At 38.1% G+C, this 24426-nt stretch overlaps 1 protein-coding gene across 1 annotated transcript; it reads left to right on the top strand.

Annotated features, from left to right (window-relative positions):
• Positions 1 to 813: 813 nt before the first annotated feature.
• On the top strand, positions 814 to 24091 carry LOC136268484 (xanthine dehydrogenase/oxidase-like). Its single transcript, XM_066063840.1, has 31 exons — positions 814 to 916; positions 4447 to 4527; positions 4580 to 4637; positions 10597 to 10693; positions 10742 to 10850; positions 11982 to 12108; positions 12161 to 12279; positions 12329 to 12409; positions 12457 to 12595; positions 12647 to 12891; positions 12944 to 13040; positions 13096 to 13205; positions 13254 to 13444; positions 13500 to 13731; positions 13786 to 14091; positions 14138 to 14257; positions 14307 to 14426; positions 14615 to 14713; positions 14761 to 14824; positions 15976 to 16045; positions 16102 to 16189; positions 16243 to 16329; positions 16381 to 16572; positions 16633 to 16778; positions 16826 to 16904; positions 18039 to 18338; positions 18395 to 18447; positions 23131 to 23311; positions 23362 to 23568; positions 23627 to 23793; positions 23845 to 24091. The coding sequence occupies exons 2-30, from the start codon at positions 4471 to 4473 to the stop codon at positions 23687 to 23689; spliced, it is 3837 nt and encodes a 1278-aa protein (XP_065919912.1). The 5' UTR covers positions 814 to 916; positions 4447 to 4470; the 3' UTR covers positions 23690 to 23793; positions 23845 to 24091.
• The last annotated feature ends 335 nt before the right edge of the window (positions 24092 to 24426 follow it).

The raw sequence follows: 24426 nt of genomic DNA, 5'->3' as shown, positions 1-24426 counted from the left end.
AAAATGGTAGGCAAGCCTCCCCCCATACAGACCCCATGAATAGCACCCGTGCTTCTATATGTAAATTTCATTGTTTAAGACACTCTTTGTTCTGCTCCACTGCCCCGGCCTGTTGATCATGAGAGACCACTCGATCTTTCCCATTATTATTCACTGTGACATTCCAATAATATATTATATTTAGAGTTTTAGACACATGCATGTACAGATGGTATAATTACAGTAGCAATAGAGATATTTTCCCAGATGACATCCATATAGCTGGTCTTGAACTTACCAAGAAAACAGTTATTTATTTTGACTGAAATGCCATCTTTTTGTACGTATTTTCAAAAACTTTCCCTGAGGGGCATGCCCCCAGACCCTTCTAGTTTCAGCATGCTCCACATGCTGGGTGTGCTTCACACATCATAATGTAATCTGCATCATACCATATAAAAAAAGGACTACTTTTCTTCTAAAAGAACCTACCCATTATAAAAGTCTGGCTACGGCCCTGCAAGTTACCAGTTATCTTTAGCACAACTCCTATCTGTTCCCCCACACACAACTTGCAATTGTACAGAATAATGCTTGTTGCACTATAAAGCCTAATGATAATAAAAAAGATAATAATGGAAAGTTAATTAAAAACACATCAACTCAGTTCACTAGTTGATCATGATATCAGCTCCTCGGTCAGCTCCGCTTGGTCAGCTCGCATGTCTTCCCGGGCAAGAAGTTGATCCATAGTTAAATGCACCAACATTAGCACAATCATCTACTTACTTACTTACGTACCACACATTATGCAACTGCCATTGTTCAATCACGTGAGACTGAAAGTAGGCGTGGTACTTCGTCCTCGGATGATCACCAGACGGTGAGAACATCAACGGCCGGCACCAAAGTTGCCAGAATATCACTATATCAGTGGGTAAGTACTGGCTTAGTTGTGGCTAGGGGGTGTACTATGTGTGGCGAGCGTGTGGACATATAGGTGTAAGTGTGCCCGCTGGGCTGTAAATAACTGATATTGATCGAGTCCTCAGTGGAAATTTCATGTGAAGTTGTCCAACACAGAAATTAACACGATGACCAGTTCTTTTACACTATATTAATAATGATTTTACACATAATTTGTTAACAAGATTGTGTGTGCATGGCTATTATAGTAAACTCGAGCGGCAAAGTGCGATGGTTGTGCAATTTTTGATGAAACTTTCCATATAAGTTGTACTCCTTGTGTCATAATTTCATGGATATAGAGCCATCACATATTTGACCTTTGGTGACCTTACAGCCATTTTTGTATTGAAAATTGTCTTTATCTGCTTGAGGCATCATTTTTCACAGTTTCAAATGCTAAAACAAACTACTCGGCTTTTATTTGAAATCAATAGGTGAGTGCATTCTGAATTTATTTTAACCATGAAATTCTATGAATTACTTGTCCATTAGCAATTAATACACCCCAAGGGCAAAGAATTTCATGACTTACAAAAATGATCATAACTTTGTAGTGGAATGAGATACAAACTTCAAACAAAAGTCAATATAGTTTATAGGTCAACGCCTTTAATTTGATACAATCAAGAGTTAATATTAAGAGAGGAACTCTTGATACAATATTTTATCAGTGTAAAATGATGCCTCAGGGAGAGAGACAAAAAATTTTAATTTTCAGTGAAATATGATTCTAAAGGTCACCAAAGGTCAAATCTGTGATGGCTCTATATCAAAAACATATATCATGAGGAGCACAATTTGTATGAAGAGTTTCATAATTGTATCACAAAGTGCATGAAATGCCCATTTTTGGTGCTACTCTATTATTATGTGTATAGCTATAATGTGTGAACGTTTTAAACAAAAGGCTTCCACACACATCCGCTTTTATGACTTTGAAGCACCATAACTCAATGTAGTAGTATGCCATTAGCTTCAAATTTTGACCTGGTATTTTACAATACTATGGAAGAATTGTGTCAAAATTTTAGGTCAATAATATAGCTTACTGAGTACTTAAGTTACAGTTGGTTAAAGTCAGAAAATTGGATGTGTGTGGAAGCCTTGTTTTGTTAAATTCAGTCACATATGCATGCATTGCCATCCACATACTAACTACGTAGGCCATTCGTATAACACATATCAAGAAATTGCAGACATTTGCTATACTTCTGCTTTTTGTTTGTGGCAAAAATGCCAGCTGAAACAGGCATGTCCAATACATTTTGATTGAAAAACCATTAAAAAGGAGCATATTATTATTGTATACCACCTACCTTGAGTCTGTTTAGTAACTTTCCGGGTGTGATACGTATAGAGCAACTCTCTGCGAGTGCAATGATGCTAGAAGGTGTTCAATTCACGGAAATTTTGACACGTCAAAATGGTCTAAACCAACCTGGTGTAGCAATTTTCCTCATACGTTTTGTATTGGGAACTTCAGGGGCATACAATATAAGGTGTAATAACTTGCACCACGTGATAGATACCTCAGATTCCGGACCAGATTTAGAAAGAACAGTGAATAGCGATTAAAATGAGCTAAAGCAGAAGGAAATCAGAGGACGTTTAAGTGTGTCGTTTTAAGGTTGAAGGTCACTTCTTTTTTTTATGGCGAATTGAATGGTGGATATTTGAAAGGGAATGCTCTGAAGCTATTTTGACGTCTTGACATTTCACTACAGTATTGTTACAATGAAACTTGAATTAGTTCTACAGGTTAGTTTGTGAAAATTACAAAACTTCTTTATATGGTTTCTGGCATTCCCAAGCTCTACTGCCAGGCAAACTTGCAACACTTCAAATGCAAGAATGCTGGAGTGAATTGTACCAATGAAGAATAATTCTGTGAATGCCATCCCACTAGAAATCTGTGAGACCTGCTAATACAGGGAGTCAGAAATATGTAAATCTGAAATAAATTGACATTTAGTTTCGTGTTGTCACTACACAGAGCTACAGAGCGCCATTAACAAAGAAAGTTAACCAGTGTACTTCCTATAACCACCATTAAACAGAGTGCACATTCTTTGCTTTGTTATGGCTTCTTGTTGAGATCATGAGCCAATTGCAAGTCATAATTATTAGCATGACACTGCCATGGAAATATAGTATTTTGAAGCGTATTATAATGTTTTGAAGTCATTATGGTGATGTGCTATCTGATTAACCACTATCTTAACATTGAAGTTGTCATGATCCATGACACTTGAGTCCTGGAATTCAACAACAATCCATAGCGGCAATATATGTAGTCACATAGATGTTAAGCACTTTTTCCTTAATATCTTACTGAAAACACATAGTGAATAGAGCTGTGTGGTAGCTATCAAATTATAGCATCAATCATAATGAAGTTCAGAATTTCATTAATATGTATGTTAGAAAATAATTATATAGAAAGTTCTCTTTGCTTATACATATCTTAGATAATACTTACAAACCATGCAAAACTCTAGATCAATTTTATTTAGTTAACATTAACTCTATGATCACTTAATTAGTATACTTCATCTTTATTGTACAGTTTCAGAGTATCAGTGTACTCTCATGGAAAGAATTGAATGATGCAAGAGAGTGCAAACATGTAGATATTTATGAATACCAGCATAAATAGAATACAATATGAATGAATAGATGCATGTTCATACATGTGAATATTTTATTGCATGCTTGTATATGATTTAGGAACACTGTTCTGTTGTGTAAAACGTTTTCACCAAACACTCATGTTGTTTATGTTTAATATTATATGTAAACCTGTCCATAACCCTGTGCTTTTCATAGCCACAGGCTACTTATATCCTCATCTAAACTTATTTTACTAGCAGCTACCTTCAATTACCACAATTGGTATTAGTTAAGTATTTGACAGCAAATGAATCAGTGCATGTTTTAGTATTTGGTTCAAAAATCCTCAAAGTATAGGCTCTGGGGAAACTAAACAATGGAGAACCTATGTGAAGTGTTTACCACATTCACGTAGTAAAAATAATAAGTTACCGATAAAATTAAAAAAAGATGCAATATCATTGTCATGTTGATTGTTGTGAGGAAACCTCTATATATTGTGATATATATTAAAACAAAAATTTAACGAAAAACATGAAGACATCTTTGTATATGCCAATTTTGGGTAAAGTGATTAATATTGAGGATTGGATCATAGGTTGTGACCATGCTATACAGTGAAACTTCTATTACCAAACTCTTGAATTAATGTCACAATAGAATAAAACCAATAGTGCTAAAATGTTTGTCCCAACCAATCGTCCTCACCTCTGAGGGAGAAAACCTCTCCCATCAAAACTTCTGTCTCCCATGCAATAAGTGTCCATAATGGAGAGTTTCCACTGTATATTCTGCATGCACTTTAGAGTTATGAATGTCAGCATACTGGCTTTTGAAAATGCTGAGTTCATATCACTTCCAAGTGTATGTCTATGTTCTTTTGTATAGACCTTAACTTGAAGGACATATATAATGGAAGAGGTTGAAGGTGCTGTTGGTGACATTACTTTCTTTGTTAATGGCAACAAAGTAAATACATTAGTGTCATTGTATGTTATCCATGTGTGTTCAATTCATGCAGGTCAGGTTGAGCTGCCCTGACCCAGAAATTACTTTGTTATATTTCCTCAGGAATCATTGTAAGTATACTCTTACATAATAAATTATGTGGAACTGGTAGTTGTTTAACACTGTACCCTCACTGTTATGTTACTGGTAGTTTATTAGTGAATTAATGCTGTTATAGTATATTGTAGACGGTGTAGTCATTGAATAATATGCTTATTTTATTACCATTCATGCTTGTGTTCAGCTACATGAAAAGGAGACCTATCCTGAATAATGGGAACCATTACTTAGTCAGTCAACACTTTCATGAGTAAATTAACACCATTCTCTTATTCATGATTGATGTTAGTCCAAACATGTACATGTCCAGATCTTCACAGTGCTCAGTTTACTATCTGAACTAATTTTATGTAACAGATCTAGACAAGTACAAGGAAAATTAAACTCAACTAAGGAAAATAGTCAATTAATTCAGTAGGGTTCCAGCAATAAAAAGTAGTGAAATAAGACATATGAATGATGATAACTATTACAACATAGCTATGTTACATATTACAGCATAACACGTACAATGTGGGAACATCCCTACATTTGGCATATTACAACCATCTGTACAATGCCAAAGTAGGGATTTTCCCACCTGGGTTATTACATTAGCTACCATTCTTGTTTCACTACTTTCTTCATTGTAAAAATGTAATAGTTTGTTACCTTTAGTTATAGCTATGTTATAAACATGCAACTGCTTTATTAGAGTATCTTGATCTCCCTCGTCTCAAGTGAACTATGCAATGGATTAAGGGACGTGGTCATGATTATTAATGGCGCATCAGCAATTTCTGACCATTTAGTGGGGTGGTCAGATAGTATGATTGTTTTATAAGTGCACCTACTCCACTTACAGTTGCTTAAATGTTTTAAATAATTTTGTGATGTCTAAACACGCCCCTCTAAGGAAAGTGTCGATGCAGAAAATTAACACCTTGGTATGGTTTTCTTGCATGAAGAAGGAAACTATGCAATTGAAGATAAAAGGAAAGGCAAAGTGCAGAAGGCAGACTCTTATTGGAACCAGAAAAGGCACATGCCACCAGTGAGTCTGTTATTGTGGCATGAAATGCTTGCCATGTGCTGCTTGCAACTGTGGTCAAGCAGGCAGGCCAAAAATCTGGTCAAGCAAGCAGGCCAAAAATCAACGATTTAAAAAATCAATATCTGGTCATCTGTGAGTGTTTTCTTGCTTTCAGTGTTGGATTTGATGTTAGATGGACCAAGACAATAAAGGTGACTTTCATTACGTATGATATTTCTATGATGATTTTTAACGGCTGCTTTGTAAAATCAAACAGCACTACCACACTGTTTGATAAAAAGTAATGTAACAAGCAACACTAGTGCACATTTTGTAGGAACGTGATAACCAATTAAATCACACACACACACGTGATCCTACTTACAACCATTGCTATGAATACACTATGATTATAATTAGCCTATAATACAATACTAAGATTATCCTACATCTCCCCCCCCCCAACAAGTGTTTGTGGGAGGATACTGTCACAAATGCTATAAGAGGTTAGTTCCAATCAGGGTCTTCAATAAGTCTTCTGGTAGGATTTTTAGTGCGGGAGGATCTGCGCAGAGGTGGCTGTGATGGCTCAGGTTCTCCTTGCGTTGTAAGTAGTGTTTTGTCTGGGATTGACAGTGGAACACGGCGACGAAGAAAGCAGCGATTGCGAACTAACACTCTGCCCCCTTTAGTCTTAATGTAGTAGCGACGTTGTGGGTTGATCTCAGTGACGATACCATAGATGTCCCAAGCTTTACTTTGGGGATTTTGGACAGCAACATGTGATCCAACGATGATGTCAGGCAGTGTGTGGGCATGTTGATTGTAGAATTTAGCAGATGATGCCAGATTATCTTGATGCTGTTGTTCTGCCATTGCGAGAGGACGTTGCCACTCTGGTGAGAAGGCACGATGGTGAGCTGGTAGAATGTCTTGCACTGGATGCCCAAATAGTTTTTGTGCAGGAGATAACCCATCTTTTCTGCTGGGAGTGTTTCTGTACTACAACAGAGCTCTGCAGAATTTTTCATAATCCAGTAATCTCCCTGTCCAGCAAGTGCGTAGTAGCTTCTTCATAGATTTGACTGTAGCTTCAACTTTCCCATTGCTCTGGGGGTAGCGGGGTGAAGAGACAACGTGACAAAAGCCCCATCAACTAGCAAAGTCATTGAATTGTTTTGAGGTAAACTGGGTGACCATACAACATCTGGGATGGCTGTGCGGCAGAAGGATTGACGGATAGCTATGATTACTTGTTGAGATGTAGTACCATGGTCTAGAGATATCACAGCTGGCCAGTCTGTGAGACAGTCCACAATAACTAAGTGTGTGTGCCCTGCATGTGAGCAGAGGTCTACAGCGATTTCTTGGAATGGTCTTGCTGGTTGTGGCTTTTGGATAATAGGCTCTTTAGGGTTGCTTGGAAGATGGTCTTGACATTGTTTACAGGAGAGGATTACATTGTCAATATCATTGTCTATTCCAGGCCAGTAAACTGAGAGGCGTGCTCTCTGCTTAGTTCTAATTGATCCTTGATGGGACTCATGAAGCTGAGTGAGAATTTCTGAGCGCAATTTGGTGGGTATGAGTAAGCGACACCCATATACTATTAAGTTATCATCAATGGTAAGGTGATCCCGGACTGACCAGTACCTCTTACATGAGTCAGGCAATTGTGAACGGTGTGAGGGGAATCCCTCAAGGATAAACTGTCGTAGTTGTTGATATTCGGGGTCTTCCTTGGCAGCCTTAAGCAACGTCTCAAGGTGAGGATTGGTTTGAGTAGAGGTAGTGAAGGCCCTAATCTCTGAGATTGATGGTTCTGGTTGATTGAAAGTATCCACTTCAGCCAACATGTCACAGGGTGATGGTTCTGACACTGGGTGTCTGGACAATGCGTCAGGTGCATTGTTGTTGCTGCCTTTGAGCCATATAGCAGTGAAGTTGTAACCCATTACTCGAGTGCGTAGGCGTTGTAAACGGGGATTTTCTATTTCATCCAGCCTGTGGCTGTTCAAGATAGGAATTAGTGGGTTGTGGTCTGTAACAACTTGGAAGTGCTGCAGTCCAGCTAAGAATAGGTGACATCTCTGAATAGCCCAGCAGACTGCCAGCATTTCTAATTCTATGATGGCGTATCGAGACTCAGTGTCAGAGAGGAAGCGTGAACTGGCTTGTATGAGATTCCATTTACCATCAGGATTTTGCTGCTGTAATATGAAGCCTAAGCCATGGCGACTGGCATCTGTACACGGCTTAGTGGGTTTGTGCAAGTCAAAGAAAGATAGAATTGGTGCAACTGTGAGGTGTTTTTTTGCTCCTTGAAATGCTTGGTCATGAATGGATGGTCATTTTTTGTGCTCAGGAGGGGTCGGAGTGGAGTAAGCAACGGAGAGATGGTGTTAGTGGAAGCAGACAATTGATTAGCTAGTCCGAAGAAGGATCGGAGATCAGTGCGGTTGTTTGGTGTGGGAAAACTGGATATAGCTTCAGTGATGGTCTTGTCAATCTGGTAGCTATCACTGGAGATGCGAAAGCCCGCAAAGGTAACAGTGCTCTGGGAGAAGTGGCACTTGTCTGAGTTGAGAGCAATCTGTTTGTCGACACATCTTTCAAGGAATGCTCTGACATGGGCAGCATGTTGTGTGGCATCGCTGTCATATATAACAATATCATCAACGATTCTTCGAAATCCACTAAGTCCTGTGAACGCTTCTGCCATGCGTCGATCATAATGTTCAGAGATTGATGATATGCCGTAAGGGGCCCAAAGGTACTTGAACCTACCAAACGGAGTTATGAAGGTTGTCAAAAGTTGGCTTTGTGCATCTAATGGACACTGATGATATCCCTTTCTAGCATCTAAGACTGTAAAGAATTTCGCATTGCTTGCGGCCATGTCTGCTACAGCCTCTGCTGGGGAGCATGAATGGTATCTTTCTCGTCTCACAAAGCGGTTCAAATGGGACAAGTCCACACACATACGGATAGAGTCACTGTTTTTTTGGGGGGTAACTACAATGGGGGCACACCAATCTGTCGGTTCAGTAACAGGGGCAATGATGTGCTGTTCCTGTAACAATTCTAGTTCTGCAGCTAACTTATCACGACATGCGAAGGGTATAGATCGGGGAGATGTCACACAAAATGGTTTGGCATCACTTGTCAAGTGGATGTGGAATTGCTCACCATCCATAGCTCTAATAATGCCATCGAATACTCTGGGGAACTCATTAATTATGGAGTCTTTGGTGAGCATGGAAGTGCCTGCATCAGTGGAGATGATGTTGGTAGGTGATTCATCAAGGGTTGTGGTACAGATAGCTTTAGTGGAAGCCAGTGGGTGTGGATAACAGTCTGGTAGTATGCCAAGGTTCTTGCAGGCTTTCCATGATATAAGGATTCCGCAAACATCTGGATAAATGTGTAGGTCATCAGAGAATTCTGTGTTGCCGAGTTTAAGGCAGATGGGCAGTTTTCCCACAGGGTGCATTTCCGTACCATTAGCAGCTTTGGGGACCGTGGTGGATGGCAGGAGGTTATCAATGTGTTCATTCAGATGAACTAGTATTTCTTCACCAGCTGCAGAGATGTCTGCCCCTGAGTCTGGCAAAACGGTAGCGGCTGTAGCTCCATTAAGCGAAGAGATGTTGAGAGTAATCTTGGGGCCGGATCAGTGGCAGTCACATGATGGATAGTGGAAAGGAGTGACAGGGCATTGGCACCAACTGGTGTTGGTGTGGTATCTGGTTGTGGCAGTTTGCTACGGCATACCTTAGCAAAATGACCCAATTTGCCGCAAATGTTACAAGACAGGCCAAAGGCAGGGCACCGTGAACAACCTCCGAAGTGAGGCTTGTTACCACATCCTGAACAGGTTGGTGGGTGACTGGAGGTTGCCTGGCTGAGTGGCTTCCTGCGGGATGGCGGTGGGTTTTTTAATGCTGCAACTGAGTCATGGTATCCACTAGACATGTTTGCCCGCTGTCTCTTAGCTGCTTCTTGGGCTTGGCATACCTGCATAGCCCTGTCAAGGGTCAGGTCTTTCTCCTGCAAGAGATCTTCAACTGTATCCCCGTTGAGGATACCTTCAATGATTTGATCGCGTATGTTCTTGCGTGTACAATCGTTCGAACAAAAGTTACATGTCTTGACCAGTTCGCGAAGCGCTAATACGAAGTCATCGAAGGTCTCTCCAGGCTGTTGACTACGTCTACGAAAGTTTCTGCGCTCCACTGACTCATTAATGTGGCCATCTATATTTTTTTTGATGGCGCTTATGATTGCTGCAACGTCTGCTTTCTTGGTATCAGAAAGGCCGAGATTTTGAACAATGGAGAGAGTTTCTCTGGAAAAACACAGGTTTAGCGCTTGGACTTTCTTATCTGCACTTTCTTCTGACAGTCCCAAAAGACTCATGTACGATTCCCACTGAGCTTGCCATACAGCAAAGTCTGAACCGCGATCTATTTGTATGTCTAACTTAGGTAAATCACCTTGTCTGAACACATAGGGCATTCTTGGTGGTTGGGTGAACTTGGCAGATCGGTGCTAAGTGGGAGAGAAAAATGGCGGAAGGAACAGTCACAATGTACGACAAAGTATCACCTTCTGTGGTGCCTCTAACCGGCACCAGGGAACCAGTTAAGTGGCCAGTAGTGAGTTTGAAGGGCGATCGCAACGGTTGCGTTGACGGCTACACGGGTATGAACCCTGCTCGCAGCGCCATGTAGGAACGTGATAACCAATTAAATCACATACACACGTGATCCTATTTACAACCATTGCTATGAATACACTATGATTATAATTAGCCTATAATACAATACTAAGATTATCCTACACATTTAATTTCTACTATGACTAACAAATACTTACTGACTGCTATGTACTTTGGTTGATTAAATAATTAAGAGTTTAAAGGTTCTGCTGTAAGCGTCGTGTTATTGTTTACACAGTGGGACTGAAAGGAACAAAACTTGGTTGTGCTGAAGGAGGATGTGGTGCCTGCACTGTAATGGTCTCTAAATACAATCATAAAACAAAAACTGTCAAGTAAACATCACAAGAGATAAATCAGATGTTATGTTGTTGTATTAATAGTCACTTCTCAGTTAATGCATGTTTGGCTCCACTATGCTCAGTTGATCACATGGCTGTTACTACAGTGGAAGGAATTGGGAGTACCAGAACTAAAATACATCCTGTACAGGTATATAACTGTTATACTGTGTAATGATCCTCTGATACACTGTTCACAGCCATTTCTTGGCCACCACCTTTGATTTTACAACATTATTTTTTCAGGCTATTGAAGGCCACACCATTTTTTCTCAGTGTGGTTTGTTTTGTGTGGATTTCATTTCTCTTGTACTCTATGGGCTGCCTTTGGGGTTCATTTGTACCTACATTTCTTCTTATGTACAGATGATTATTGAAAACAGACTTTATAATTATATTGTTTTGCTTGACTTTTTAGTATTCTAATAGAGCGCACATTTTTTGAGGAATTCTAATAGAACTCACATAGAGTTTTCTAGAATTTTTATTGGTAGATCTAATGAGTAAATTTTAGCTAGAATTTTCAGCCATGATAGCTCAGTGGTTAATGGTTTGAGTGTTCAGTATGGCGGTCTCTGGCTCAAATGCAGGTGAGTTTTTTGACATTTTTATGCATATTTTTCACCCTGTGGTGACTGTTCTATTAGAGTATCTCGACCCCACAATTTACAATTGCTTGGTTTTTGCTTTTTAACTCTGTAGCTGTTACTTCTTTGTTTTTTTCTAACCATCAAAAGGCACTGCTACAATGGCTAGCCTATGCACACATCATATTTCTAATTTTTCCATAAGCGGTTCACCTTGTAGCCATAACAGAAGTTTGAACTTTTTTCACATAAATATACGTTCATAGCACCATGGATGTTAATCAGATTCATTGTGAACTTAGTGCATGAATTCACCTTTATATGCTTTTCAGTATTTGAATTACGTGTTTGTGTTTTATAACAAGTTTTTGCAAGTGTACAAAAAGAAAATCTAGGGCCCCCTAGACCCCTTAAGAAGAGAAGAAAAATGAGGCTGCTCACATCTCACAAATGGCTGGGGTGAATTTAATCATGTTGCTGTGCCTACCTGGGGGACAGCTATAATGCAAAATGGTGTGCTTTGGAGAAGGGACCATGGAGCTATGCAGGCATGAAAATTGCGTTTTCTTTCTTCCTGTCAATATACACATGTGGTGTGACATGCTGGCTTTCTTGGCCATACAACACACTACCCGTGTGTGTATAACTGTTATACTGTATAAGATCCTCATATTTTCTGATACACTGTTTATTAGGAACGAATTGCAAAGGCTCATGGATCACAGTGTGGATTTTGTACACCAGGAATTGTAATGTCCATGTATACTTTACTGAGGAATAATACGATGCCAACTGAAGAAGAAATGGAAAGAGCTTTTGAGGGTTTGTCAATGAGTTTAGAGGTCATTACCTAACTACTATCATGTCCCCTTAGGTAACTTGTGCAGGTGTACTGGCTATCGACCTATACTGGATGGGTTTAGAACATTCTGTTGTAAAGGCGATGGTGGAAATTGTGCTTGTAGCAAAGATAATAACACTAGAGTTATAGAGGTACGACTTAAATAGAATATAATTACAAAAGTACTAAAATTCTAATTAGGGACCTTATGTACTGTTTGACCCAACTGAGTTTCAACCACTGGATCCAACACAAGAACCAATATTTCCACCAGAATTAATGGTAACTAGTAAGTTTAATTTACAACTATTTCAGTTTAGTTTGTGTAGATCTCAACCTCACCTCCACCTCTACACATCAAAACAGATCGGGTTCAGTGGTTTCGTCCAAGCACTTTACAACAACTACTTTCAATTAAAGCAAAGTATTTAGAAAAAGTTAGAATTGTAGCAGGAAATTCAGAAATTGGTAATTGTATAAAAGCCAAATATTCTGGTGCAATTTTGTTCACATGGATAGGTGTTGAGGTGAAATTTAAGAGTGCTCATTTTCCTGTATTGGTCTCACCTGCTCACATACCAGAGATGAATGTATTGGAGGAAACTGATGATGGTTTACTGATTGGAGCTGCTTGTACCCTCAGTGAAACTGAAGTAAAGATGAAGGAAATTTGTAATCGGTTACCTCACCACAAGACAAGAACACTTGTAGCTATTCTGGAAATGTTGAGGCTGTTTGCTGGTCCACAGATCAGAAATGTTGCTGTAAGTGAAGTGTAATAAAGTTGATGGTTGATGATCAGTTGTGTATGTATAGGTTATAGGGGGTAACATTGTCACAGCCAGTCCCATATCTGATTTAAATCCTATTCTAGTAGCTGCTGGAGCTGTTTTGAATATCACATCAAAAAATGGTTAGCTATTGTACATGTTTAACTGTTCCCATACTTTGTATGTACACATGTATAGCTCCACAATACTCACGCAAGATAGATGAAAGCTTTTTTGTGTCTTATCGCAAGACAGTTCTTAAACATGATGAAGTATTGGTGTCACTAGTAATACCCTGGACACAAGAGGTATACATCACTTAACACACTATAACATTATCATGTGATGTGTTACAGCATGAGTTTGTGTATGGTTACAAGCAGTCACTTCGTCGTGATGATGACATTGCCATAGTTAATGCTGGAATGAGAGTAGTAGTTATTGAAGAAGACAGAAAATGGCAAGTGAAGGAAAGTAGTTTAGTTTTTGGTGGAATGGCACCAGTTACAAAGGTTGCTAGTAAGACACAATTCAAATTAATTGGGAGGTAACACACCATACGCACTTAGTGTTACATGTTTTATCTTAACTATTTGTGATAGAGAATGGAATGATTCTTTATGTGATGATGCTTGTTCCAGTTTAATTGAAGAAATGAAAATTCCTTTAGATGCTCCAGGAGGGAGACCAGAATTCCGATGTGCCCTAACTGCTTCTTTTTTCCTGAAGTTTTATTTGACAGTGAAAAATGAGATCAGTAGCATCCCTCATGAGCTACTGTCAGCTACTAAACCTTTTCGTAAGGAGCTAACCAAGGCTTCTCAAGGATTCCAGGTACTTTCAGAAAACAGCTATATACTTTACATATTCCCCTTTATCATTTTGAAGGATGTTGCAGGTAGTCAACCAAGTGATGATGTTGTAGGAAGACCATTGATGCACTTGTCAGCCTTACAACAAGCTACAGGAGAAGCCATGTATGTTGATGACATGCCAAGTTACAAAGATGAGCTTCATGCTGCCATCGTAGTTAGCTCACATCCCCATGCTGAAATAATTGATATTGATATCAGTGAAGCTGCTGAAGTTAAAGGATTTGTTGACTTCATTTGTGCTCAAGATATTCCAGCAGGAGGTAGTAACTTAGTTGGTACAACTGAAATTGCAGATGAAAATGTATTTGCTAATAAAAAGGTATGTGTTTGCTATAACTGCAGTAAAGCTATTTTTCATTTTACAGGTCACATGTATAGGACAACTGGTAGGATTAGTGATTGCTAAAAATCGATCATTAGCACAGCGTGCAGCAAAGCTGGTGAAAATAGAATACAAGGATCTTACACCAATTACTACCATAGAGGTATATCTGAACAATTAATGTTAAAATATTTTGATATATACTTATATAGGATGCCATCGCTGCCAATTCTTATTTTCAGCCTATTCGATCCATTAACAGTGGAGACACTAAAACAGTACTTACTACTGTTGATCATGTCTTGACAGGGGAAATAAGAGTGGGTGGACAGGTCAGTGTATATAAGTTTGAAACAAACACTCTCAAGTAATAAAGCATAAGGAATAATTTAAAATTTTACGTTTGAGTAAGGATGACAGAAACGAAAATCTATGAAACAAGAGTGGACATTTAAGGGAACTGATGCTAGAAAATGTGATTGACATGTGCTTTAGATGGTTTCTTCCCATCCTGTTATAGGAACATTTTTATTTGGAGACTCAGGCAGTTCTTGCTGTACCCAAGGATGGAGAAGAAATGGAAGTATTTGTGTCTACTCAAAATGCAAACAGAACTCAGGTATCTTATCAGTTTTTATTGTTAAATATCATCTTGCATGTTTATAGTTGCAAGCAGCAGCTTCTTTAGGTGTTCCAGCTAACAGAATACTAGCACGAGTTAAAAGACTTGGTATGCATAATAAATTGTAGACGTTTCCCATTTCAGAAATTCATATATTGAATGAGACCTATTGAGATAAAAATCTTTGTGCTTATGTTAAGAGAGGCCTTTCACTGTATATCTATACATATGAGATGTTATTCAATTACATTTTAGTTTGGCAAATTTAAAGTAGATAACAAAGTCTGGAACCAACATATTTATGTGTTAAATATTTAAAGTATTACTGTTGTTTTCCTAGCTTGAGCAATCAGCCTATATACTTTCAATAATTATAATTAGAGACATGAACAAAATAATATTGATCTGTTATCACAAATACAAAGTATAGATGTGACCATGAAGTTATGTGTGTACCAAGTGTGAAATTTGAATATCTAAATGAAACAGTCACATTGTAATGACTTCGAGCAAATCAACTTGTAAAATACTGATAAACATGTTGCAATAGAGATTCTTTATACCTACAGTAACGTTTTAAATGTCCGGTGATGTACAGCAAGTAGTGATGGGCGATATTGATATTTTGCTATACGATTATTGCCATGAACAAATATCACGATTATCACGATTATTGTCAACTCAATTCTTGTGATGAAAAACACTGAACACATCATGAATTGTTAATTGAATGGTTAAATTACATGGAAAATTTACAAATATTTCTCTGAATACCACGATTATTGCCGATAATTGCCAATTTTGATTATCACCAGTCAATGAAAAGTAGACGATGTCGATTATTGCCAATAAAATAATCACGATTATCACGATAATTGAATAGTTTCCCATCCCTAACAGCAAGTCTATATGGCTGGCTTTACTGATACAAGAAGAACTGATACCTATATATACCAAACTGCAGCTGATCTGTGAAAATGTATGGATGGAGTCAAGGGTTAAAAGGATTATGAATTCAAGAGGGGTAGCTAAAAAAATTGTTTACAAAGATGTCAATATCAATAGTGATGACATAAGTACATCATTATTAAAAGTATATTCACATCATTGCATCATTGCTGCCATTTCATAACTGCCATCTTTGATTTTTAAACATGTTAACTCTGGATGTGTTCGAAAGATTTGTACCCTTTATCACAGTTTGACTGTTTGGTACAACTATATTAACAGTACAAACTTTTAACTGTATGCACACACAGGAGGAGGATTTGGTGGAAAGGAAACACGTAGTTGTATGTTTTCCACAGCATTAGCTGTGGCAGCTAACAAGTTAGTTGCAGTTTACTATGTAACAAAAATAATAATCAGTGTTTAAATTTCTTCAGATTGAAAGTACCTATAAGGATGATGTTAGATCGCAATGAAGACATGATGACCACTGGAACACGACATCCTTTTCTTGGCAAATACAAGGTGGGTTAACAGTTACTGGTGATCGGTATACTGTGTATGCTGCAAATTCTCAGGTTGGCTTTAGAAAAGATGGACGATTGTTAGCATTGGAAATAGATTTGTATTCTAATGCAGGATGTTCCATAGATCTATCAGTTCATGTATGCAAACAAACAATATACATACTCTTGCATTGGCATTTTTATATGTAGGTAATGGAAGAGTCTATAATGCATGTTGAGAATGCCTACCAAATACCTAATGTTAAGGCAAGGGCTTATGCTTGCAAGACTAACCTTCCATCAAACACAGCTTTCCGTTGTTTTGGCAGACCACAGGCTATGTACATGATGGAGTGTGTTATTAGTAATGTGGCTGATGTGTGTAAACTACCTGTACACAAGGTAGAGTTTCATATTAGTTACACTGTCTGGTGAAGATGTATACTATTGAGTAACTACTAGGTGCGAGAATTAAACCTATATCATGAGGGAGACAGGATACCAGCAAGTCAAGTTCTTAGTGATCTGCATCTCCAGCGATGTTGGAATGAGTTGATGACTAAGATCAAATATGATCAGCGTGTTACAGCTATTGAGGACTTTAATAAGTTAGTTATAGTTAAGGCTACTAGAAGTTACATTACATTATATTCAGAAATAATTATTGGAAGAAACGAGGTATCTCAGTGATTCCTACTAAATTTGGAACAGCTTTTCCTCCACCTATGTGCCAAGTAAGTAGTATCAAGAGCTCATAATATATATACTAAGGAGAGTATCCTACTCTCATATACCCCTGTAGAAAGGCGTATCGTGAAGTTATGACGTAACACTTCTAAGTTTGCCCGTTTTTCTTTGTATAATTAATGATGTCATTAGTTGAACACGGTATCGATTGAACGCGTGCCTACCAACGTCGCTAGCAACCAAATTAACTCCAGCTCTAAACATTTCTCACCCAACTACAATCATTCCTTCATGGGTTAAGACCGCTTCGTAGGTGTTTCTTACTAGGCCATTCGCGAATACGGCTATCCTGAGCGTCGCAAGTGAGAAACGGCGCTAACGATTCTTGCACTTTTACGGCTTCCTGTACGTCACAAACCACAACATCTTGTCGTTACGTCATAACTTCACTATACGCCTTTCTACAGGGGTATGTGAGAGTAGGATACTCTACTTAGTATATATATTATGAACTCTTGGTAGTATATAGTAGTACAATTCAAATGTATTAATGTTAGCAAGAGTATATAATAGTAACGAATGGTGTGTTACCCTGTGATTAATGATTAGCTTTCCTTACTTTGGCCCCTTTTCTGTTACACTTTATTAGCTATAAGTCATTTAAATCTAAGTCCTTGTAATTAGGTTAGGTAATCCTAAGGCTGCAGCACAAGTTGCTGTCAGACCTTCAGTGCTGGTCACTGTAAAGTGTTGATAATAATAATAAAAAAGATATTGGATATTTCAGTAATTGTTCATTTATGTTTCCATTAATGGTCGCTGTATTTGGTCCAATTTGGCCAGTGAAAACACGACTGAATTAAAGCGAAATGACTAATGTCAGAGTTACTGCCAAAAGTGGATCCCTCAAGGCATGGCAGCATGCTCATTTGTGTCACTGCTTTCACGAACAAGCTGGAGTTATCTTGGGCCCTTATAACACTATCCTTGTACAACAACTGTTAGATACTTGGTTGAATAACATGATAAACTGGTGAGTAAATACCTGTCGCCATGCTCATACACATTTCATATTGCCATTTCACGTAAATGAACAGTTACTGAAGTGTCCGTGTTACTCTATGCAATTGGTAATACACCGTTGTATACTCTTGATTACTATTATATACTCTTGGTGTTAGGGAGGAGCTCTAGTACATGTGTATACTGATGGTTCAGTATTATTGGCACATGGAGGAGTGGAAATGGGACAAGGACTACACACCAAGATGGTACAAGTGTGTGCCAGAGTCCTGGGTGTATCCCACAGTAAAGTACACATTAGTGAGATGGCCACCAACACTGTGGCCAATGCAACCCCAACAGCAGCATCAGTTTCCTCTGACTTGTATGGTATGGCAATAAAAAGGGCATGTGAACAAATTAAAGAGAGATTGACTCCATATATTGAGGCTGACCTTAAGGGTAATTGGGAGAAATGGGTAAGTTTGTCTTACCATGTCATTAATCTAGTATATTGTATATGTTATGCAAACAGGTGTCAGCTGCTTATCTAGATATGGTAAATCTGTCTGCCCAAGAATTTTACAGGTATTACATTACAAACTTTTTATCCATGTTTGTTTGTTTACTCTTTATGCACAGTACTAATCTACTACAAGTACACAAAAAAATTGGAATTTTCAACAACCATAGTACATCAATAAAAAGTACTGAAACAAGCTGGAGTAGTGCACGATATTAAATCACAATAAAACAATAAGAAGTGTTATATCCCTACTGTGCATTTCTATTGTAGTATCTTGAGCACAGTAGGGATATAACACTTCTTATTGTTTTATTGTGATTTAATATCGTGTACTATTCCAGCTTGTTTCAGTACTTTTTATCAATGTCCTATGGTCCCTACTCTAGTTGAAAATTCCAATTTTTTCTGTGTGCTTGTTTGTTAACTTTTTTTGTAAATAATTATCATGATTGGTGAACCCACGCATACCGCATCTGAAATGGCGCCGCACTCCCCAGCTATATCAATTATTGTCTAAACAGTGAATTAACCATTACACTTTGTTGTCAGCTATGTTCAATCCGTTACACAGCATTTCGGATCAAGAACCGTTTGAAAAGCACCTCTGCAATCCATACATACCGAAAGAAATGATGCCGCGCGCCCCAATTATATCAATTATCGTCTGAAAGTGAAGTATCCATTTCGCTTTATTATCAGCTACGTTAAACCTGTTACACAGCAGTACGAATCAAGAACTGTTCGAAAAGCACCTCTGCAATCAAAATAGCCACTATGAAAAATACGGACAATTTCCATTGCGAAGGGAAGCCACCACATGCTACCGCCAAATCGCCACTTTTCGCTGTCAGCAAAGATGAATGGGACACAAAGGAGCAATGCATTGTACGTACTACGGTATGCCAAAAGGCACCTGTCGGGCCAAAGCGATGTTGAACAGTGAAAATATCAAGCCTGAAGCCTTAGCCGTTATCGAGTTACGCTTGTCTGAAGGCACCAGGCAGTTACTCAGTCAGTTAGTCAGTCAGTTAGTCAGTCAGTTACTCAGTCAGTAGAAAATTCGGTTAAATAAATTTTTTTTAAATTCCGTAGCAACTTGTTAAAAGCGTTTCGGGTCGATCTGAAGGCTTGTTGGGCTTAGTTTTGCCTAACCAATACTGCCTCATCATTGTCAGCGAAAATTGAGGCTGGTTTTTGGGTGATATTGTTTAGTGGGCCATGCCTACTCCTTTATGGTCTCTACTATACAGTACTATTGTATGATACATGTAAAACTTTTTAAAAATTTCCTAGCAATTTGATGAAAGTATTTCAGGTCGATCTGAAGGCTTGTTTGGTCTTAGTTTTACCTAACCAATACTACTTCATCGTTGTCAGGGAAAAGAGCATGAGGCTGGTTTTTGGGTGATGTTTTTTCATGTGACACACCCAAACCTTTGTGGTCCCTACTATACAGTACTACCGTACTGTATGATATACGCTAGTAAGATACTGCAGAGACAACACAGATTCATCTCAACTGAATCTTATGTAATAATCAGGCAGCTGCACAATTATTTTTCTGTAGATATCAGGTGTGTCGTGTGGCCAAGAGAGCTGGTGCACCACACGATGAGTATATTTATAGGAAGAAACTAAACGCGATTTTCATGCATACATAGCTCCGTGCTCCCTTCTCGAATTAGAATAATTTGATACTGCAAACATCCTCCATGCACTTTCAGCATCCCACATACCAAATTTGGCAATCATGAAATATAAGCCTTCAAAATCTGGCTTAATTTCTTTGCTTTTTTTCTTCATTTAGGGGGCTTGGGGGGCTTAGATTCTTCACACTTTACAAAAACCGTTGTAAATGCAAATGCGTAGCTTGATTGTCTTGAGCTTTGGTTCACTTTAAGAACGTATTGCGGCACGATCACCTACTAAGTTTAGTGCAAATCTGATTAATAGTCATAGAGCTATGGACGATTATTTGCATTAAAAAAGGCCGACTTGTTGTCACGTCTACAGGGTAAACCGCTTATGTGAATAACTTAAAAATTGTGATGCATATAGGTTAATCATTATAGCTCAAACCTTTTGTGGTTTAAAAGAAATCACATTGACAGCTATAGAGTTACAAGGCAAAAACCAAACAACTGTAAATGGTGGGGTTGAAATACTCTAATAGAACAGTCACTGTGGGGTAAAAACGGTGCATAAAAAATGTTGAAAAAAGTTACTGACCAGCGTTCGAACCAGGGACCTCCACACTGAACACCCAAATCCTTAACCACTGAGCTGTTGCTATCACGGCTGATCACCTCACTCAATTTCTACTTTATAAATGAAAATTCTAGCTAAAATCTACCCAATAGTGAAAAGTTCATAAATAATAGTTAGACACCAAGACCAAGGGAACTAAGCGATTTAGTAACCCTGATGGCCCGAGGTTGTAGCGTCCCGAGCACAGCGAGGGCGCTACTAAGGGCCAGAAGGGTTACTAAATCGCTTAGTTCCCGTTGGTCGCGGTGTCTAACTTATTTAGACTATGGTTTAAAGTATATACCCTTATAGCCAGAGCATTAGGGTGGGGTGAAAGAGCAACGCAGAACAGCAGAACGGTTTCTTCCTGAAGTCCTTACAGCGCCCACAAAAATAATTATTCGACCGGTAACCAGAGTAACGGCTAGAGCTACAGTAGATACGCCGCTTAGTCTACTATTTGTCCAGAATTATTCGCAGAACACGGAGAAGAATTGTATTACAGTATTATCAAGTACTCCAGTGCACCTTTCGTGTTATAATTATTTTTCACGTACAAAATTGCCTGAGGGCGGGTTACTAAATGAACATGTGTAGGTGACTAAATGAGCATGTCAGGTGACTAAGTGATTTAGTAACCCTCTAAATGAGCTGTACCATAGTCTAATTTTGTAGATTTACCAATGGAAAGTCTAGAACATTCTATGTGTGTTCTATCAGAAATCCTAAAAAAAAATTTGCGCTCTGTTAGAGCATTACAAAAGTAATTAATAAACTCTGTAATACTGCACTATTACAACTTCTCTATAGTATGCCATCGAATCAAAGCCGATGATCATTTTGGTACAGATTGTGGTGGGGTGGTACACTACTATTAAGACCTACTCACGCCAATCATCATCATAATCATCGCTATGCTTGTGACAACAGGCTGCAAATTGTATTTCAGCTTGAAAGAGATGCAGGATTTGCTTTGTAAAAATTGAGCAACTGCAACTTATCTCGTTTTGCATGGAATATCAAGATACTCTAATAGAACAATCGCTGCAAAATCTTAAAATAGTATACCTAACTTGGAAGGAATTTACTTTGTTATTGCAAATAAATACAGGCACTACATATGTATTACAACTTTATATAGCCATGAACAAGCAGACACTCATAACCTCTGATTCTGCATCACTTTAAATTTACAATCACATTATTGCACTTGTAATTAGATAATTGGTTTGTGTATTGTAACTCTTTTTTCCTGAGCATAAGTGAATGTTACAGCATCTTTTGGAAAATGACTGATTTACTTAACTTTAATTTTTAGTTTGGTTTGTAATAATTATGTGTTGTAGTTAACTGCTAACTGTTTGCTGTGTTTATTGTCTTTGTAGTATCTCTATGTATGTTTGTACTTTATATTGTTGTATGCATGTGTGCCCCTCTAGCAGGGAAGAGCGGCTTTGTCTGACTGTTTAAAGGTAATAAACAACAATCAATCAATCATACCAACAGGGCTGACTGCTCAGTATAAATAAATAAATAAATAAATAAATAATTACATCAGTATACAGTGGAACCTCTCTTATCTGGGCAATCTGGTACATACTACTGTCTGTATCTCAGAAATGTCTAAGAATAACATGAAAATGACTAACTTAATGTTATTATTGCTATTAGTTAGTGGTATGCAGTTTAGTGGGCAGAGGGGAAGTCACTACAGAGCATTCATGGTCACTCCCCTGGGCTGTAAAAATCCATTATCACCTAGCAACCAAGTGGTAGTAGAATAAATAAGCCACCACAGCAACCTTTAGGCTCCCTCCTTGTGCTTTCATCTAAACCAAACTTTATTATGGTCAATAAACTACAAGCCACATGACCAATTTGGGCTGTTTGGACAATGGGGGTGCCTGGACAGTGGAGGTGCCTGGAGAATAGAAGTCTAGATAAGGGAGCTTTCACTATCAATTGTCTTTAGTATCGGATAAGTAGGTATTTTTCTGTATTGGTAGAGAGCACTAGTTTGATCATATCATTTTCATTGCATCTGTATATAGATAAAAACACTGATTTGTGTAAAAACAAATTAAACTTCAAAGCCAATTTATGGTTGGCTTTGGGTATATATTTAAACTACAAAAAGAAGTGAAATCCCTGCAAAAGCAGCCAAACTGTATAAAAAGGGTGCGGCCTTCAAAAAGCCTGGGTGAAAAAAGTTATGAAATCAAAGGTGGCGGCCATGAAATGGCTACAATGATGTGGATGATAATAAATTTTAATATTGTCTTTATTAATAAGATTTATTATCATCAACATCATTGCAGCCATTTCATGGCCGCCACCTTTGATTTCATAACTTTTTTCACCCAGGATTTTTGAAGGCCGCACTCTTTTTATACAGCTTGGCTGTTTTTGCATGGATTATATAAATACACATGGCCTAAGAAAGCTCAGATAGAAATTTCTTGCAATCTATGCAGTAGTTATTTTGAACAATTTTGTAGTGTACAAGACCTTGATTATGACTGGGAGACAAAGACTGGAAGATATTATGACTACTTCACATCTGGTGTGGCTTGTAGTGAGGTGGAAGTAGACATGTTAACAGGAGGTCATCACATCATCTCTACTGATATCATAATGGATGTGGGGGATAGTCTCAATCCTGCTATTGATATTGGACAGGTATGCAGTACTATGCACATTACATAGTTACATTTCACATATATACATAGGTGGAGGGGGCCTTTACTCAAGGGGTTGGATTATTTACAATGGAAGAACTGATTTATCTTGAGGGAACAGCCATAAATCCTCGTGGACAAATATTTACTAATGGACCTGGAAATTACAAAATTCCATGTTTTTCTGATGTCCCATTGGAATTCAATGTGTCACTGTTGAAAGGATCTCCTAACAAAAGAGCTATTTACTCATCTAGAGTAAGTTAGAAATGTGATGTGATATGTTCCTACCATGTACACAAACATGATAATCTAGGGGTTGGTGAGCCACCATTGTTCTTGGGAGCATCTGTTGCCTTTGCCATTCGAGATGCAATAACAAATGCTCGAAAGCAAGCTGGAGTCACAGAGTGTTTCACACTAGATAGTCCAGTAACTTGTGAACGAACTAGAATGGCTTGTTCTGATCACATCACCAAACAGGTAGCATATAGTAGATATCTATACCATTGCAATATTGATGTGGTTGCTCAGTTAACAGATTTATGCAAGAAAGATCAGACTACAACAAAGTGGAACATTTTGGTATAATAAACATTTTTGAATAGATTAACCTAAAGAGTTTAATATATGCATATATACTATGTGCTTGATTTTTTTATATTTCTTAATATATCATAATATTATGCCTATATACTAATCCTATGTACAAATTCTTACCTAGAAAATACATGTAGTGTTGGAATTTAAAATTTATGAAGTTGAATCATTGTTTTCATAAGACATCTCATCTATAACATGCACCAAATACTTATAGTCTCATTGTTTGGAGAGCTCATGCAGGTGTTATTGACAGAATGATGCTTACATATGGAACACATGTTAGGCTGCGTGTAGCAGCCATTTCATCTTATGGCTTTCTAAAATGAAGGTATGGGTCATGTGGCCCTACCAATACTTTTCCAATAATATTGGAATTTGTTTAGAAAGTTATGAATTTGTACAGTGAGTTAGATGGACAGGTCCAGACTGAGGATAGAATAATGTAATGTACAGAAGTCGCAAGCAAGTGCAACGTACATAAAAATGTGCAGATAATGTTGTGATGTTGTACAG

This window comes from Dysidea avara, chromosome 10, assembly GCF_963678975.1.
Source record: "Dysidea avara chromosome 10, odDysAvar1.4, whole genome shotgun sequence".
Classification (NCBI taxonomy): domain Eukaryota; kingdom Metazoa; phylum Porifera; class Demospongiae; order Dictyoceratida; family Dysideidae; genus Dysidea; species Dysidea avara.
Note: the sequence above shows the minus strand (reverse complement) of the source record. Positions and strands in the feature narration are given on the sequence as shown.